Raw genomic sequence first — 16,936 nt, 5'->3', positions numbered from 1 at the left:
CCTCCTTCATGAAATTTTCAATTCACCTTACGTATGAAAAAGGTCCAGTAACAGCCGGGTTAATGATGTCAAATAAAGGGGAAACAGTAGTGGGGGCGGCAAGCAGTAGGTCATCGTCATACTCGGGTACATGGTTGGAACGGGCAAGCTGTCACGGATTACAGGAAACGGACGATAACTAGCTCGGTTCCTTTGTCTCATGAAAACTGAGCAACGTTTGGTGCACTAACTCCCCTGTTTGGGGGAACGCAATAAAACAATTTGATTGAAAAGTGACTCCGAGTCGATGGGGCAAGAATCAGACAGAAGAGCCATAAAGGTGTCCAATGATGGCGTGCTGGAAAGTGAACAGAGAGAGTGAAACAAGTTGGTATTTAATTATCATAGGTGAACGGGATACAAAATTGATAGACATAACAGGCGGCTTTGGCACACGATTCCAAAACTCTGAGTAAAACGAACGATTACAGTGTGTTCATATGTTGTCAATTACGTGTAATTACCTCAAGTAAGATAGTTCAACATATCAGATTCTTCCCGGGAACCCTGAAAGATACGGAGAGAAAAGGCAAGCAAGACTAGGTAAAATCACAGGATGATAGAGAAAATGTCCGTGACATCCGCTGGAATGGGTTGAGGAAGTGGTGATAAAAAACAAGCCGTTAGATAAACTCGCCCCATCTGTGAACGAATCCGTAACAGCTGCGACATTTACGCAGGTGTAACAGATATGGGTGGCAAACTGAGTCGAGCCGGACGCCCCACTTGTATCCAGTTGCAGAAGCCCGAACATACAAAGCACATATAGAACTGTCCTCAGCGGGGCGATTGTGCCTGAGCCCGTGTTAGTGAATCAGTTGATCGGGACATCCAGTAAGCAACTTGTTTCATGTTACATGTGATCTAATAGCCTCTGTATCCGCATCGGGTTGGTGACTGCAATATAGATGAAAATCTGCCGGCATATTTACTACCATTTGCAAAACATGTGAGCCAAACACTGGTTTTCAGAAGCTTGCATGAGGTAGTATCCATCACTGTCGCGAGATGGAACCAGCCATCTGCAACCTTTTACTGACAAACTAACTAACCATAACTAAAGCTATCAATAACGGCAGCTTTTGTGTAACATCTGACTGGCTGGAAGACACCATTCTTGTGAAACTTCTGCATAGACAGGAAGGAAGTGCTGGGAGTATCGGCAACTACGACCTTCAATTCCTAAAAACAAACGAGAGAAACTCTTGCAAGAAGGGTTTCCGAAAAGTGGCATTTCAGATACATTCGTGAAGCGCACTTCGAAATTTTACAACGAATCAAGATGTGGAATACCGACTCATTGGATCCGGGCAACTGGATCGCCTTACCTCGAGTGTCGACTTCGATGGCTGGCCTCTCAAATACTGCCCAAAAATAGGCAGATCCATGCAATGTAGTTGTGTTAATACCATACCATCGTCGAGATCAGCCAGGAAAAGGAATGCATATAACCAAGTCTAATGTTGCGTGTCTTGGTCTGCGAGCTCCTTACTGTGTTGCGGGAGACTCACAGGGAGCCTAGCTGAATCTCTCGTTTATAATGTTATTAAGTAACTAGATGTGCTGCAGCCGACCGTCTCATGGTTCAGCTGGTACGATATCGCGATATAAATCATTGTTTTAAATTTGACCTTTACGAGTGTACACCGGCTCACCACTCTTACGTTAAACGCCATGCTGACCTGAGTTTTAAAGGCCTTTGAAGACATCGAAACTAGCAGGCGTCCAACTGGTTCATGAGGTCTGGCATAAGGGCTGTTTTGTTTGGGATGATCACTTCGATTCCCATTTTAGCCAGATACCACGCATGCGAAAGATTGGAGAAAATAAAGCCGTGAATGAGCTAGTCGTTCTCTGGGTGGCAATCCGTCAGATGAAAACAAGTGATTAGTCAATAGAGGCCACTGCAAAGCAGCGTTGGATCATTAAACCTAAAATGTATAGTATGACTTAGGAAAACCCAGCCATCTTGGGAAAAGTGGAACTCAGAAGCATACAACGATGGTTTTAGTACTTGATAGGGAATACAGAAACTTAAACGCAATGGATCATTAAGTAGTTTGTCCATATCCACACCAGAAACAACATAATTCGTGACATACATCAACAGCAGTTGTCTGAGGTAACAAGTTGAATGGCTCGTAGGATGCGCATGCGGTCAGTTGTTACGCGGTAAAACGAATTTTCCACAAATAGATTTAGTTACACCAAGTCTTCTGCTGAAACGCGGGGCATAACCTGGAAAGAGTACTGTCAACACCGGAAGAAATAGGGTTACATGGGACAGACCTGTTGTTGAACTTAATACAAATATTACTGGTGGCTAGACGTTGAAATTAGCTCGCGATTCCAGTAGTTAAACCACCAGTCAATGCTGTCCACATTGAAGAGCGCATGCATAATAGTATAAACACATCCGCCTATTGGCAGCCCGTCTTGATAGCTGCAGTACTTTGATAATAGGGTAGTCAGGCTGCATTCAGAGAAGTAGCGTAATTGGCCTATGATTACCGAGTCAGCCAATGGTCAGTTAAACTGCTGTGGATAAGTGTTACTCACCATACATCCATAGATGCAAGGTAGGTTGTTCTGCTTCTCTCCCAAGGGTTGTAAGACGGACTTTATGATCATGTTCCTGACTTATGTGCACAGCGCAGTGGTTTTCGACTCCCTAATATTGATATTATTTCAGGCGGCTAAATCAGAGAAAAACTGAAGATACTCCATAATGGAATGTTCCTGTGTTGACTCAGACAGTCGTCCGAAGAAGTGCTGCCCGTAGGCCGGTGAGGAAAACCAGAAAAGAACTAACCTGACATGTGAGTCGTTGACGTACCAAGGACATCCGCAGAACCATTGCCTGGGTGCGTTTTTTGTATTCATCAGCCAAGCGTAAAGCGCGAGCAAATGTCAGGCAACGTTCATCCACATTGAGCGCACGCAACAGCTGATTCAGCAACAAAATGAACATGTGAATTTTCGAGTGAACTGGCTCTCACTATAACTGATAAAGCAGCAATTCGTGTACAATGTACCAGTCATATTTACATTAGAACTACAGTAGTGAAAATCACGTAGAAAAACGGCTATTACGAAACCACTGAATACTTTGTGCATATCTTGGTGAAGCACCGACCCATTCTATTGATGAGTTGTTTTTAACAAACAGGCAGCATCAAGGCTTGTGCGGAAATCGATATTTTGTCCCGGAATTCAACTATTCCTCGGACTCAACAAAACAAGAACTTCCTTGCATATATTACATCAAGCTATAGGATTCATGATTTAAAAACCCAAGTGGTATGAATGTGCAGGGATATGTTGGCAAGTGACTCGAATGCTTTCCTAGGTATTTACACAACAGATCCGGCCAGCTGGATCACGGCTGAATATGAAGAAAGTATGGTTTGAGTGAGGCAAAAATAGGATTCAAAGGAGTATGGACATACATGATTGCACTTAGATCCTCTCACGAATTTTCGCAACCCAGGAGAAAGTCAAGTTTTAGCGGTACAATGTGACTTCAGTCAATTTGCGTACTCCAGCCGTCACTTAAACATTCAAATTCAGACATGGCTTTAGTGACTAAACAGATCAAGATTGTATGAGGCAAAATAAAAGAGACAACAATGGGGACAATTAACTTATGGAGAGGGAAGACGTCACGGGAACAACCAGTCTCTCCGAGAAACTAGATCCAGAGAGAAAAAATCGTTCAGCTGTAGCACCTTTTCGGTGCCCAGCTGCCATGCCACCAGAAGGAAGCACGAGGGCTGGGATACTGCCAGGTTACCCAAGCCTAGACAAGATAGGTCGAGATGCAGAGGTCGGGTTCGAACCAGGAACTTCCGGTCAGTAAATTCGCGCTTTAACGACTGAGCCATTTCGCCCCAGAGAATAACCACAATGTCTTATTGCTTGAATCTACTTAACGACCGTGTATTCAATAAGCTCCAGTGGACGGGCGTGCTCCCAGTTAACGATGATAAAAGAATTCCTATGTTTTGTGTATTGTGCAGTTCTGTAGGTAGCGCGTATTTGAGTCGAGTGGTACTCTCACCTCATGTAATGTATGATTTTGGAGAATATACTCAGAAATTCTCGGAGAAAACATCTGCTCATCCTTGGCACCTGCTGCTGCACTTACATATAATCAGATGAGTGCGCGAAGAGGCAATGCGAGTATCTGGTGCCACCCTACCCCATCACCAAGCAATGACGAAATCGGGAAGAAGATTATCTGTTTCGTTCCCAAAAGGAAAGCATGAATCGCAGTACCATTCAAGGATGATGAGAATAGCCATCGTTCCCAGAGTTGTGCAAGGCGGATTACCAAGAGCTTCGTCCACCTATGTTAGACGTAACGCCTATCAGGATCCAACTTAGATAAGTCTGATCTGATATAGACGTAACGCCTATCAGGATCCAACTTAGATAAGTCTGATAACTATGTTACCTCTACGTGTAGTACGCTCTTCCACTACACTATGGGTAGATAGTGAGACAAATCCCAATGGTGTAGCAATTAAGTAGTTCCAAAAAAAAACCGAACATCGTATAGAAGCAAGGCAGCTTTTGGAATCACCTTTTACATCTAAGTGGACATACTTCTTTGGCACTGTCGAAGCAGCTGCTATTCACTTGTTAGAACATGTTTTACGTGCAAAAAAGCTGCAGTGGATGTTGCGGCATACTGGTAAACAGAACTGACTCTTATAATATAAGAAACTGTTTTAAGACCCTCAAACCAGATGTGTCCCATCCGAATTTCATGGCATTTTCTACCCTGCCTTCGTCTATATCATGCAAAGCTAACCCTATAATACATTTCCCTAAGTCCTATTAAGATCTCTGTAACGTCAGAGGGGTGATCGTACTATGGGGAAACGAATGGCCTGATAATCTAGAGGGTCGTATCAGAAGTCATATTAGAAGGGATGTCGATGCAAGAACTTGAATAGCTGGAAAAACTGCTGTGCCCATGAGATTGGACGCAGCAACTTTGATCCAATTTAAACCATGAACAATTAGCGTACTATAGAGTTCTATAGGATGACTTTTCTAAGCCCCACGGCTCACGAGGTATGATCTTTGTACTTTTGCGGATTTCCACTTAATTATTACTTGTAAAATCTTAGCGATAACAGGTCTGCTGTGAGAGGAATTTCATTTACACTGCGCATCCAACTTTAATCTGATGTCATGGAACTGAGATCGTGCTAATTACCGATCGCTCACTTATCCGATATAGATGAACAGTAAACAAGCTAACAGTGGATTGGGTTTCAGGTTGTTTACGTTTGCTCAGTCGCTCACTGTTTCGTCTGATAATAGAAACAGCTGTTGACAAAATCATTAATTACTGAATAATCACAAAAAGAGGTTCTCTTACTTGCTTATGTGAGTCAATCCGACCTTTGATACTCCCGTCCTGGATGAGTACAGCCAGCTCGTTCTCCAAGTCAGCTACGGTGGTATCAAAAGCTTTAGCCATTCGGTTCAAATCAGCGCAAGAGTAGGGACTGAAATACTGAATTGTGGGAAATGCGCGGCAGCGCGGTAACGCAGTAGCTAGATATTAGGATGATTGTACATGGTAACTAATAATAACAATACATCAGCTGTGGTAACCTACCGATGTACAACTGTCCTGCAGCTTGAACATATGAAGGTTGAGATACCCAGAGGAACAATCGAAACCCTACGATTGTGTTCGAACCACAGGTCGTGTCAATAGTTTTGTGCCCTAACCACCAATCTATTTCGAACAGCTGATGGTCTCATAGATACAATTAACCAAGAGAGGATAACCGAGGGGTATCCATTCGATGCGGCAAGAAAATCGCTGGTTCCAAAACGGTTAAATATTACCTCCATCAGGCAAACTTCTCAAGGATCTACTCGGATACTTCCGCAAATCTTGTATGATCGAACGTATGCTTTAAACTAATTTTACAAGATTCTGATACCCACCTTGAACATCAGGTAACGAGTTGGTGTGACCTCCAATAGCCCTGTAGGGTGACTTCACAAACTGATGTGGACAGAGCAAGTAGTACTTGTTCTCACCTGGGACGCAACTGTAATCTGTGGTTCAGAATAAAACCATCCGTGTAACAACAGTCGCATTGTGACATGCTGTTAAGCGGGTTAGGGATAAGACGAGTAAGCCTTTCTGAATTCATGTGGCTCACAATAAAATTCAGTTGGTGAGAAGATCGAAATAAAGACCATTCGATTCAACAGCTAATTACCTTCTACTTCTGTCGTGTAGGCTCCACTGACACCCTCGAATAGATTATTGGTGTAACGAGATATGACAAACGCTTAGAGCGTTGGATTTGTTATACAGTAGCCCGAGATCTTGTAGCAGCTAGTATCCCCAATTTGACTGTCGATCAGGCTTGTGAAAATTCTGCGCAATGCTAGCCTTCCGGGCTTATGTGCTGAACTCACCTGTCACACTGCGGACAGAACTAACGCGTTTGTAGGAAGTAAGGTTTGCGACGAATTTCGATGCCCCCTGAACGCAAGAGGCGTAACTTCATGTTTTGTGAATGCGAGGAAGATGGGACGGGTCAAACTAGGTTGGGCCATGCACGCCATCCATGGGCAATGGTCGGTATGATGAACACGAGCTTATTGCTTCGATCTCACAACTCGCTGCTTGAAGCCGCTCCAAAACACCAAAAGAATGCGTAACTAAAATCACTGCATGGTCGCACGACGTTCTAGCGACGTCGACAGTGACCGATCTAGCTGCACTTTGGCAAGAAGTCAGCCTGATCCTTATTCTCTGCTACTTGGTTAGGTCAGCGTCCGACAGCTCCAGCTTGCTTCACTGAGTGTGCTTGCTCGCGGTCGACCAAAGAGCAATCCACATTTTTGTGTGCGTTTGTTTGGACATGATTCCACGCTCGTCTGATGTTTAACGTCTAGTCTAGATTAAGGTGAGGATCATTCGCCAAAAGAGCGTCTTTGTGACTTTAAAATTTCCAGGACAATGGTTGGCATACTGCAGGCCAGGAGAAAAACGGATGAAATACGATAGCTGGATAAATATTTTGTTCCAATGTATTCAAACTGACGCTACAAACCCTCACTTAGTTTTTAGCGAGATCAAAAGTGACCAAAAGATTGCCAAATACGGTGGCTTTATAATTATTTCGTGCACTGTGTAAGAAAGTCTGGTTCGCAGAGAATTCCGCGTTGCTTCAAACTGAGATGGGAGCTGACATGTGTGGGAAATGAGGTTTGGCGAACGAAAGAAACCGCAACCAAATACTCAATGCACGGTAGTATTTCCTCGAGTACTTACGTCACGTTTCGACATCAGCGAACCAATGATACAAAACAACTAAAAAGAAGGGAAGGAGCGAACCCACCTGACAGATGGCTCGACTGCGGATTTCCCAGCACAATGTGGTTACGTGATCGGCCAGAAAATAGTCCAACCGCAAAACGTTGCTCAGTTTGTTTATCCGACCCAGACAAGAAGCATAGTCCGCGTGATGAAATGAGTAGAGTATTTCACGACAGGATGGTTCAGCTTCCAACAAAAGTCGGACACAGGGACTATTTAGCACCTGACTCACCAACTCTGCCCGATCGAATGTTGCCAGAGTGCATAATGTGATGAAATATGCCAAATCCGACTGTGTAACGATACTGCTCGTAGGAGATTCACAGTGATCCGGATTCACCTGGTGATGTCGAAAATACAGGTCCGGAATGAAGTAGAGTAATATTCATTGAACAACACTAAGCATCCGTAAAGTATTCATAGTCTAAATACTGGGCACATCATAAGCAAAAATGACTCTAAGTATGCTTTTGATGATACTATGTGGGCGCCGTTGTTTCACGGATGTCTTACGCCAACCACGGTCTACATCACTCGATTGAATCGGAATTTACACTGGTCGCTACTTTCGATCGAGTGAATACTATGAAAACAGTAACTGATGGTCATGACAACCTAACCCTCGATTTCGCACTTTAATCTTATGGTTGTGGTCTGCGAACCAAAAGGACGGGCCGACAGCGTGAGGATGACCAAGGATATCACCATCTTGGTCCCGAAAAATGACCAAGGCTAGGGGTGCAAAAGGGTCAACAAACTGTGAACATAGTTATAACGCGAACCAACGGAAGCATGCGTAAAAAGCTAAGGATTTCAAGATCTACTGAGTCAACATCAGTGTGTGACAGGATTAAACAGCAAATTATACAACCGCATGCTGCCTTAATCAGACCGTAAAATGAACGTCTCTGGAACACAAGTTGAATCAGGCGACGAGTACTTGTCAGCTTCCAGCATTTATTCCATCATTACTTTCCTGAGCCAAACTTCTTTCCGGTTTTAGACAAGGTAATTCATGCAGAATTCATTTAACGGCCGTTCGTGAGGTGCACTTTCTGCTCTAGTTTGATTTCAGCAATTGAGGTTTTCATAAATCAGTTGAAACGAAGCTTGTTATACTTCCTGATACTTACGGCGCCCACCTGACTACTTTTCCAAGGTATTCGAATGTCACTAGTCTAAGCATAACACCAGAGCACCATCATAACCAGGTCCATGAAAACACATCAACTCATGTCATTTTACGGGACAGCTACACACGAACAGACACAAACAAACACCAAAGAATTCCGGCCTTTCGGTAATCCTTATGTTAGACATCTCACCTGTAATGTTATTGCTAAACACCTCATAAACCAAACAAGTCGGAGATTAGAGAGTAAGGTAGCAGAAAGTGAGGAGTGAATTATGATTATTTGACGTCACTCAGGTCACCTGTAGGAAGCTCATAGCAGCTCCCCGATAGTTCCTGGCTGCTAACTCAACGAGACCCGCCGCAATAGCAAGCTGCGTAGGAGCACGAGCCATCGCATCCCGGGAGCCCTGTCCACCTGACGTTCCAGCACCATCACTGTGCTGGCGGGCGGACGCTCTGCTGGACAGGGGATCGGGCGAAGATGTGGGGATCCCGGTACCAGTGAGACCTTCCGATGTCATTCTCCCGGAGTTCACTGTTCTAGCTGTTCCCGCTGCAGCTGCTCGAGACCCGAAAGCAGGTCGTGTTCGTTGCTGTGAGTATGTGGAACCAGGAGAAGTGGAACACAGAGGGACATCGCGAAGTTCCGAGAGACCATAAGCTCGAGTTACGTGAGCGCTGACTTGAGACCATGCTCTTTGAAAAATAGCAATCTGGTGGAGGAGCATTGGAATGATATCGTTAGTGTTTTACTGAAATCTAAACAAAGTGCATCAATCAAAGCTATCACAAGCAAGCTCGATTGTCTCAAAAAATACTACAGTTTAAGTAGCAGAACTAACCTTGATAACATTCAGGCACATGTTGATTTCTTGCTGCTGACACGTGCAATAATCCCGAGAACGCATGTAGCACTTGCGGGCGTTCGCCAATTGACCTAATTTAAGATAGAGATCTCCCAGATCATCTGTTCCGCGTCTACATAGCGAGAGAGAATTGGACAGAAGTAACCCAATAGTTAGCTTCGTTCAATTGGTAATGGCTAGATACGTAAATGATAACGAGGTTTCGAGAAAAGCAGCAATAAAGACAACGTGCAGAAGAATCACCAGCTCAGTTGAGTTTACTGTTAACTGCTTAGGTGGCTGCTAATCTGTTTGTCAAGCTTGATAATTGGCCTGCAGACGTTCCGTGGTCATTCGAGAAGACATTTCCGGGTATCATCAATGATATCATCCGTATGCGAGCGGCGGTTTTATGCAGACAGAGAGGGGCGACTAACATAGTGAGAAAATGCGCAAATAAGATTCCAAATGAATATCAGAGGGGTGCCACCCAACAGGGCCTAATACAACCTCATGAATTCGAGTAAGGGCTACAGACGTCAAACGGAAAACGACCAAATATTTTGAATCAAACTGTGTCGGTGAAATCAAAAGAACTATCGTGAATGACTGAACTGCAGTCGTATTGAATTAAGTTTTGTCGGACCAGATAACCAGGTAAATAGTCGTGCTTACCGAATGCTTTCTTTGATAGAATTAGCTTTGTAGTTCTTCAATTCGGTGTCCAATTGGTCCAATAATATCGTGCCACTTCGACGGGAGCTTTCTTCCCACTGGGTATCATAAACCAATTTAGCGTCGTTCTGAAAGGAAGAAACAGATCGGATAATAACCACAATCAAACTGTCCAAAAAATCCGCTGAATCTGTTGAATCAGTTCATGTAGTTCATACACTAGAATCCAAATATTACGTCCCCACTCCCAGAGACAATTAAGGAAAGCAGGGCCGAACAAGACAATGTTAGCAGTGCGCAGACGCCTCAGTTGGACGCCAACCTTTACGCTTTGTGGTAACAATGCATCTACTGAATTCATATTTCAGGTACCCAACTTCAAGGGGGCCTGTAATGTTTTCCAGCAATAAAACATATGGGACAAATTGGGTAGGTTTTTCTGCCTTTACCAGATCCAAGCACAATGGGTAAATATAATCTGTTTTTCGTGATAATAGGTACAGTAACAGAGATGATGATGATGAGTAAAAAGGATCTTAACTTCTGTGAAGGAGTGTACATGGATGGATGCACGTAAAGACGTGGAACTGTGCATACTGGGTCCAGGCTGTATCTGACAAAATTGTGTGATCGGAGCAGCATAAGCCGTTCGGTGACTGTAAGCAAAGATACTTGTTGTCACAGATCGCACCGGCACGTAAACGGTATACAGACGGTACGTACTGCAGCGGTTCCGAGCGAACACCTCTGGAGAATGCAAATCGTACTCACGGAGGAATCCGTTCTTCGGATAATTAGGTGAACCGTTTCAACTCTCAAGCTTTGAACTTGCAGGTGTCCGTGGTTAGTTGAAAGGTTTCGCTCAAATCGTTCGTTTTAAACCACAATATAAACACGTCAATGATGCGATCGTTCTGAAAGATTTATCGGAACTCTGATCGTGAACATCTCGATAGCTGATAAAACTAAGCGAGGTACTTTCAATAACCCTTTGAACATTAGCTGTTTTGTTGTATTTGACTGCTGTCCTCGCTCCAGTGCCTTGGTTCTGGAAAAAGACTAGCCAACAAGGAACAAGAAGAGAGTGGACCCTACAGTGATGTGACGGTTTGCGCACCTCAGCGACCCATTGAGCTATACTGGGGTGTCCCCGCGACACTTAGGGTCTCTCATACCAAGTTGGTCAGTGGGTAAGAGGTCTGGCGAACACAGACTCCTGGTCCTCCTGGTTGGGGTTGTAACGTGTGGCAACTTGTTCCGTAGAAATGGTAATGTACTTGCATTTCCAGCCCAACACCACTGTCTTGCGGTTAGGCTTTTGAGCCAAAGGCTTTGGTCCAGGAACCTGATCGTCCTCCTATTTGGGTGTGGGCCTCTGGCAGCAACCAAGCCCTCGTACAACCATGACATTTACAGCTAACAATACTTTCATGCCATATTGGCCGTCGCGCGGTGCCATCAGCCGGATCGCCTCACTTGCTGCATACAGCAGGGTGGGTAAGCGAAACATTCTACTGCTGACGCTTCTCTTCTTATGCTTTCACGTTCTCCGTCTTCCACCACCCCCCATCCAGATTCGAATACTTTCTCCGCAGGTCCCAGCTCTATGACTGACCGTTTTGCTCGCCCTGCATCAAATTCAGCTGCAACTTCTGTAGGTCTGAGTTCAGTTACAACTCTAAAGACTTCGAAGTCTGTTTTCAAACCCCGGAAGCCTGTCTACTTAGCCACCCTTGATGTTCGCACACTGAAACAAGCAGGTCAACGGGTGGCTCTTGCTCGTACGCTGGATTCACTCTGCATTGGTCTCCGTTGTCTGCCAGAAACAAGGACGCGGGTACTGTGATCGAACATACAGCCTCCTCGATCTTTTCCAGGTTCCGGTTGCGCACCTCTGGTGATGCCGAAGCTGCTCAGCTGGATATGCTAGGACTGGTACTGTATTGAACGAACGAGCGGAAGCATCTCTGCTTGATTGGATACCCGTTGACAGTGCGGTTCGTTTGATAACATTTGTGAGAGAATATAGAGGAAGTGAGGTTCATCGCACCTTGTTTAATCTGTCAACTTACGCCCCGACTGACTGTAGCTCTGAATCTGCCAAGGAGTTTCTACGGCGCTCTAGTTGTCTTCGTACAGCGGGCTAACGGCTCACATATTGTTGTGCTTGTTGGTGAAATGAACACCCAGGTAGGTAGACTAAGCGCTGCTGGGACCCAAATGGGTGTTCGTCTTGGATTGGACAAGAGACGCACGGACAACGGAGACCGGTTACTTCAGATGTGTGCCGATCACAGACTGTCACTGCAGTACCGATTTCCGGAACAGCGAAAATCGCTTAATGTGGTGCCCACGAACCAAAATAGACCATATCGGCGTCAGTTATCCGTGGCGAGGATCGATCACCGCCTGTCCCTCCTTCTGGAACACCAGCGTGGACTCCGACCATGCACTTGTACGCTTTTGCGTTTTTTTGCGCTTTTCAGGTGTACGCAAATCGCACACACCTCGCCTAGCCATGGAGAAGCTAGTCAAACGAGCCAGCTCCTCGAATGCCTGCCGGACAGTGCGGTGTCGGATATAAACGGCCACTGGAAGAGATACCCAAAGCACTAATCAAGGCCGGAACGTCTATTTTCGGTACAACCCAGCCAAGTCATCCAAACATTGCATCTCTGATGGGACCGTGTACTTCCTGTAGACCCGCCACAAGATTCCTCTTGGCCGCCACCACACCTTCACCCGGCACATCATCCGGCGCCAAGTGAAACTGAGTGTCCGCGCAGACCAAGAAGCTTGGTGGACAAGAAAGGCCGAGGAAATGGAAGATGCAAAGAATGCTGGAAACGTGCACAAGCTGTTCTACTTGATTCGTTCTACTGGTTCTCGGAAACCTCTTGCCAGCAAATTAATCAGAGACCAAAATGGCTCTCTTATATGCAACAAAACATAACGTTTGGAACACTGGGCACAGCACTTCGGACAGTATTTCAGCTGGCCATCTGCTACCTACAATTCAGAAACCTGGCCTTCAACGGAAAAGTGGATCATAAATATGGAGCCACCTTCAGTCTCAGAAGTGTCCGAATGTATTTATCTACAAAAGTGTCACCGTGCTGCTGGTCCGGATGACCTTCCAACTGCTCTTTTCAAGGATGGCGGTGGGCTCCTCAGCCAGTTCCCGTCTAGCCTATTTAGGTCTATCCGAGAGAAGGAGACCGTCCCAGACAACTGGGGTGAATGGACAGTAATGCCGATTTTCAAGAAGGGTACTCGCAGTGAAAGTAGTAACCACAGAGGTGTGAGTTTGGTACCTGTTGTGACAAGGCTTCTGGCGTCACTGATTCTTTGTCGTCTTAATGGTGGCACGCGAAACCTTGCCTCGTGATAATCAAGCGAGATTTCGACTGGGGTAGAGGCTGCGTTGACCACATATTCACACTTTATCAGGTGTCAGAGCAACGCCACATGTGCAGACGACTAACAACCCTGGTATTCCTTGACTTTAAGAGCTTGTTCGACTCCGTCGATCGGTCAGTGTTGTTAATTACATTTGCTCAACAGGGTATGCCACAGAAGTTTGCAAACATAATCCGATCCGTATACTCGCACACTTCTGGGCGGGTGAGAGTGCATAGTGAGCTCCCCAAAAGCTTACCTACAAAAAGTGGTATCAGGCAAGGATGCCAACTCTCCTCATTCTTATTCAACTTCATCACTGACAAAATAATGAGGCGAACGCTGGATACCCTTCAAAACCCCGGTGTCCAAATTGTTGCTGGTGAGAGTCTTGTTGATCTGGAGCACGCAGATATCGCCATCATCCTTGAAGACCAAAGCGAAGCACAAGCTCTGTTGAATAAACTGACCAGCAACATACCATATTTTGGCATGTACCTTGCACCGTCGAAGTGCAAAACCATGCTTCAGAACATGCCGTATTTGGATGTGCTGCAGGCACCTCAATCCAAGAAAACATCCAACATCATCGACTACGATGGCTCGGTCATGTGCTACGCATGCCGAAACACCATCTACCGAGACGAGTGTTGTGTGCCTCTTTCAGGATGGCGCAAACCGCGAGGTGGACAACACATAACTTAGTAGAAAGGCGTGAAAGGGATCACGAAGAGTTTGGGTGTTGTTGGCGTTGTACGCCTTCCAGGATGGGGTCCCCATGACCCCGTCTGTGCTTGGCTGGAGACGTTGCAAGAAATGGTGGCTAATCGATATCAGTGGCGTTCGTGCTGTCAGTTTCTTTCCAGATTGTCTGATTGAGCGGTTGGAGGTGTAGGCACCCCAGTACGCTTGAAATAGGCCAGCGCTAGAACACGCGCCGGCCTTTGCTGAATTGAGCGGCTGGCTGACTAACGTAGATGCTTACCGGCTCCCCTATTGAGATCTTGATGGAGTTTGAGAGTCTCAACAGGCTTCTGGCGTTCCGAGTTATTTTCAGGAATCTTCCTGACAGTTTTCTCGCAATAAATTCGTCTCAACTGTGGGAAAGTTGCAGGGCCTGGAGAATGCACTACATGACTGAATCTTGCCAATCATAGCTCTCTTGATTTCGGTGGGAAGTTTGGTAACGTGTGTGCTTGAATTTAAGGAGTTTCGACTACTCCTCGTTATTTTGAAAGTCAGGCTAGATCAGAACAAGGAATGGAAGTGTTTGCACGCCACACATCGTTTCACCACCAATGCTTCCGGCTGTTGCGTCTGAAAACACGGATAGCCCGTCACCGTATAGTTAGTTTTAGCAGTATTTGTTCATATTGCTAATGAAGAACAATGAATGTCACTACCGGCGGGAGGCATTGGCGCAAAAGGCAAAAAGGGTGCAAAACGTAAACAAGGGCGAACTATCAAACAAACCTTACTCACATAGCCCGCCAAACTCATAGAACCCCACTGACTTACTTTACCAGCCATTACATTCATTAAAGCTTGTCGCATTCCATCGCTTAGTGTAGGACCAGACGTCATAACTTCACCAGCACCAGGAATGGATACGGTATTTGGGAGTTGCTCGTTTAACGCATTGGATACTCCATTAATCATACCACGATGTATTTCGTTGAGAGACTCGCCTAGGGCCGAAGAGGACTGAGCAGCCGGTCCAGCTTGCTATTACGGAATGTGGATAAAGAGAAACAGAAGTTGTGGGAAGACACATTCAGAAGGCAACCTGACACACTTAAATAGTGGTATCGTTCTAACTAACTAGCTACTAATCCACAAGAGCAAAATAATTAACAAATTGTGAACTTGGATGGAATGAACCATGGAGTGGAGCCATGGAATGAACAGAGAAAAGGTATGGTTGGATTCCGAAAAGCTCAGCAGGCAGGTGGTAGTTGTTTTTGTTGGATAGGTGAAGATGAGTTGTTTGTATGACCTCTTGTTTATCAGTTCCACAGCTGTACGGAAAATATTGAATTCCATTGACACTGCTCATTGCCTTAGTTGACAATATGGCTCGTATTGAGTGTGAACATAAAACCTGTTCTCCTGTTCCACCCGACTGAGATGACAAAAAGTTGCCCGAATTTCCTTCTAACTCATGGGCCGCATTCCAAGAACGAAAAACTACAAGTGTGGAAATAAACAAGAATGATTAGGTTGATCAGAAGAGACTCATCAGGTCGATTTGCTTGTCGCGAAGGCTAATAACGGCTACGTCCACTGTAAAAAGTTGAAAAATTAGCTGCGTTGCTCCATTGAGTATATACGTTAACAGTAAAGTTATTTGAGATGGAAAAGAATGTTGGATGTTAAGGATGAATAACTGGTGGTTAGACTGCTGACTGAGACTAGTAAGGTTGTTGGAAGCGGCTCATCAATCAGGACTACGTATCCTCCGATGACTTTTCCCAATGAATGACAAGTCTTCATGTGCGACCCAGCTCGGAGTTTGACCAACAATGTAGCAGTGAATAGAGGGCCAGCAAACGGTCACTTGATGACCTTCGACAGGGGCAAACGAACTCGAGGGAATGAGCACATCTAGTGAACACGACCAATATTTCGATAAATTACGAATACATCCAAATCAATATCTCAATCAATTACCAAAAGGACTCGAAAAACACCTCGCATATCCTCCAGTTAATGTCTCGTACAACGAGGTGCTGAGAATAAACACACGAAGCGATATTGAAAACATAAGGTCCTGTTTACAGATTGGAGTGGTATGAGGGTAGAACATAGTTGAGCGGGTGACATTGTACTAAATCAGAGCCCAAACAAAGCGCGGATTCATACTACTACAAAGAATAAGATTTTCACAAACCTCCTCAGCCAGCATGAGGAAAACTCGGTTATAAGATGCAGTGTCCAAGGTATATCTCTTGATGTAGTCATGTGCGAGACGCAGAGCAGTGTGCCGTAACGAAGGACAACGCTGAGCGATGAAGAACAGGCGCTGGTAGTGAATATATCCATGGTAATTGGAAATGTAGTTTGGTAAGTCCTAGAAAAGGAGATTAGGGAACTAACATCACCTACTATCTGGACTTCTCCTTCGACAGTTGGATTATCTGCTGGACCCGCTTCAACTGAAGGAGGGTCATCAGTAAGTCCATGGTCAGTGCTGTACGGATCTGGGAGCATTGAAAGGTCCAGACCAAAACAACGGTTCCCAAGACTTCAGCCACTGAGGAGCAAATACTAGGGGTAAAAATGTAAAAAAAACGGCATTAGTGACTCTCTCCTATACTCACCACCAACGAAATGGAACAAGTGACTACTGGTGTTCACTGTCGTGATCATCATCATCAGCATTGTCAGCTGTAATAACCGTGCACTCGTCGTACAGGGGTTTCAGCTGCCGCAGTTTCGTTCACCGATGATTTGGGGGGGGGGGTTGTAAGTCGCGGGGCT

General features: G+C 45.2%; 1 protein-coding gene across 1 annotated transcript in view; it reads right to left on the bottom strand.

The window, feature by feature from the left end:
- The window catches only part of T265_11768 (hypothetical protein), a gene marked incomplete at both ends in the record, with an annotated part of 17,589 nt that continues 653 nt past the window's right edge, over positions 1-16,936 (bottom strand). The window contains 11 exons of the mRNA XM_009178517.1: positions 1-337; positions 504-546; positions 2,852-2,986; positions 5,432-5,569; positions 7,425-7,742; positions 8,837-9,250; positions 9,380-9,515; positions 10,058-10,185; positions 14,975-15,181; positions 16,347-16,526; positions 16,562-16,656. Of these exons, the coding sequence (XP_009176781.1) occupies positions 505-546; positions 2,852-2,986; positions 5,432-5,569; positions 7,425-7,742; positions 8,837-9,250; positions 9,380-9,515; positions 10,058-10,185; positions 14,975-15,181; positions 16,347-16,526; positions 16,562-16,656 (1,793 nt within the window). The remainder of the gene's footprint in view (positions 338-503; positions 547-2,851; positions 2,987-5,431; positions 5,570-7,424; positions 7,743-8,836; positions 9,251-9,379; positions 9,516-10,057; positions 10,186-14,974; positions 15,182-16,346; positions 16,527-16,561; positions 16,657-16,936) is intronic.

The sequence above is a fragment of the Opisthorchis viverrini genome (genome assembly GCF_000715545.1).
Source record: "Opisthorchis viverrini unplaced genomic scaffold opera_v5_572, whole genome shotgun sequence".
Classification (NCBI taxonomy): domain Eukaryota; kingdom Metazoa; phylum Platyhelminthes; class Trematoda; order Opisthorchiida; family Opisthorchiidae; genus Opisthorchis; species Opisthorchis viverrini.
The sequence above is the reverse complement of the archived record's forward strand: the minus strand, read 5'-3'. Positions and strand labels throughout refer to the sequence as shown.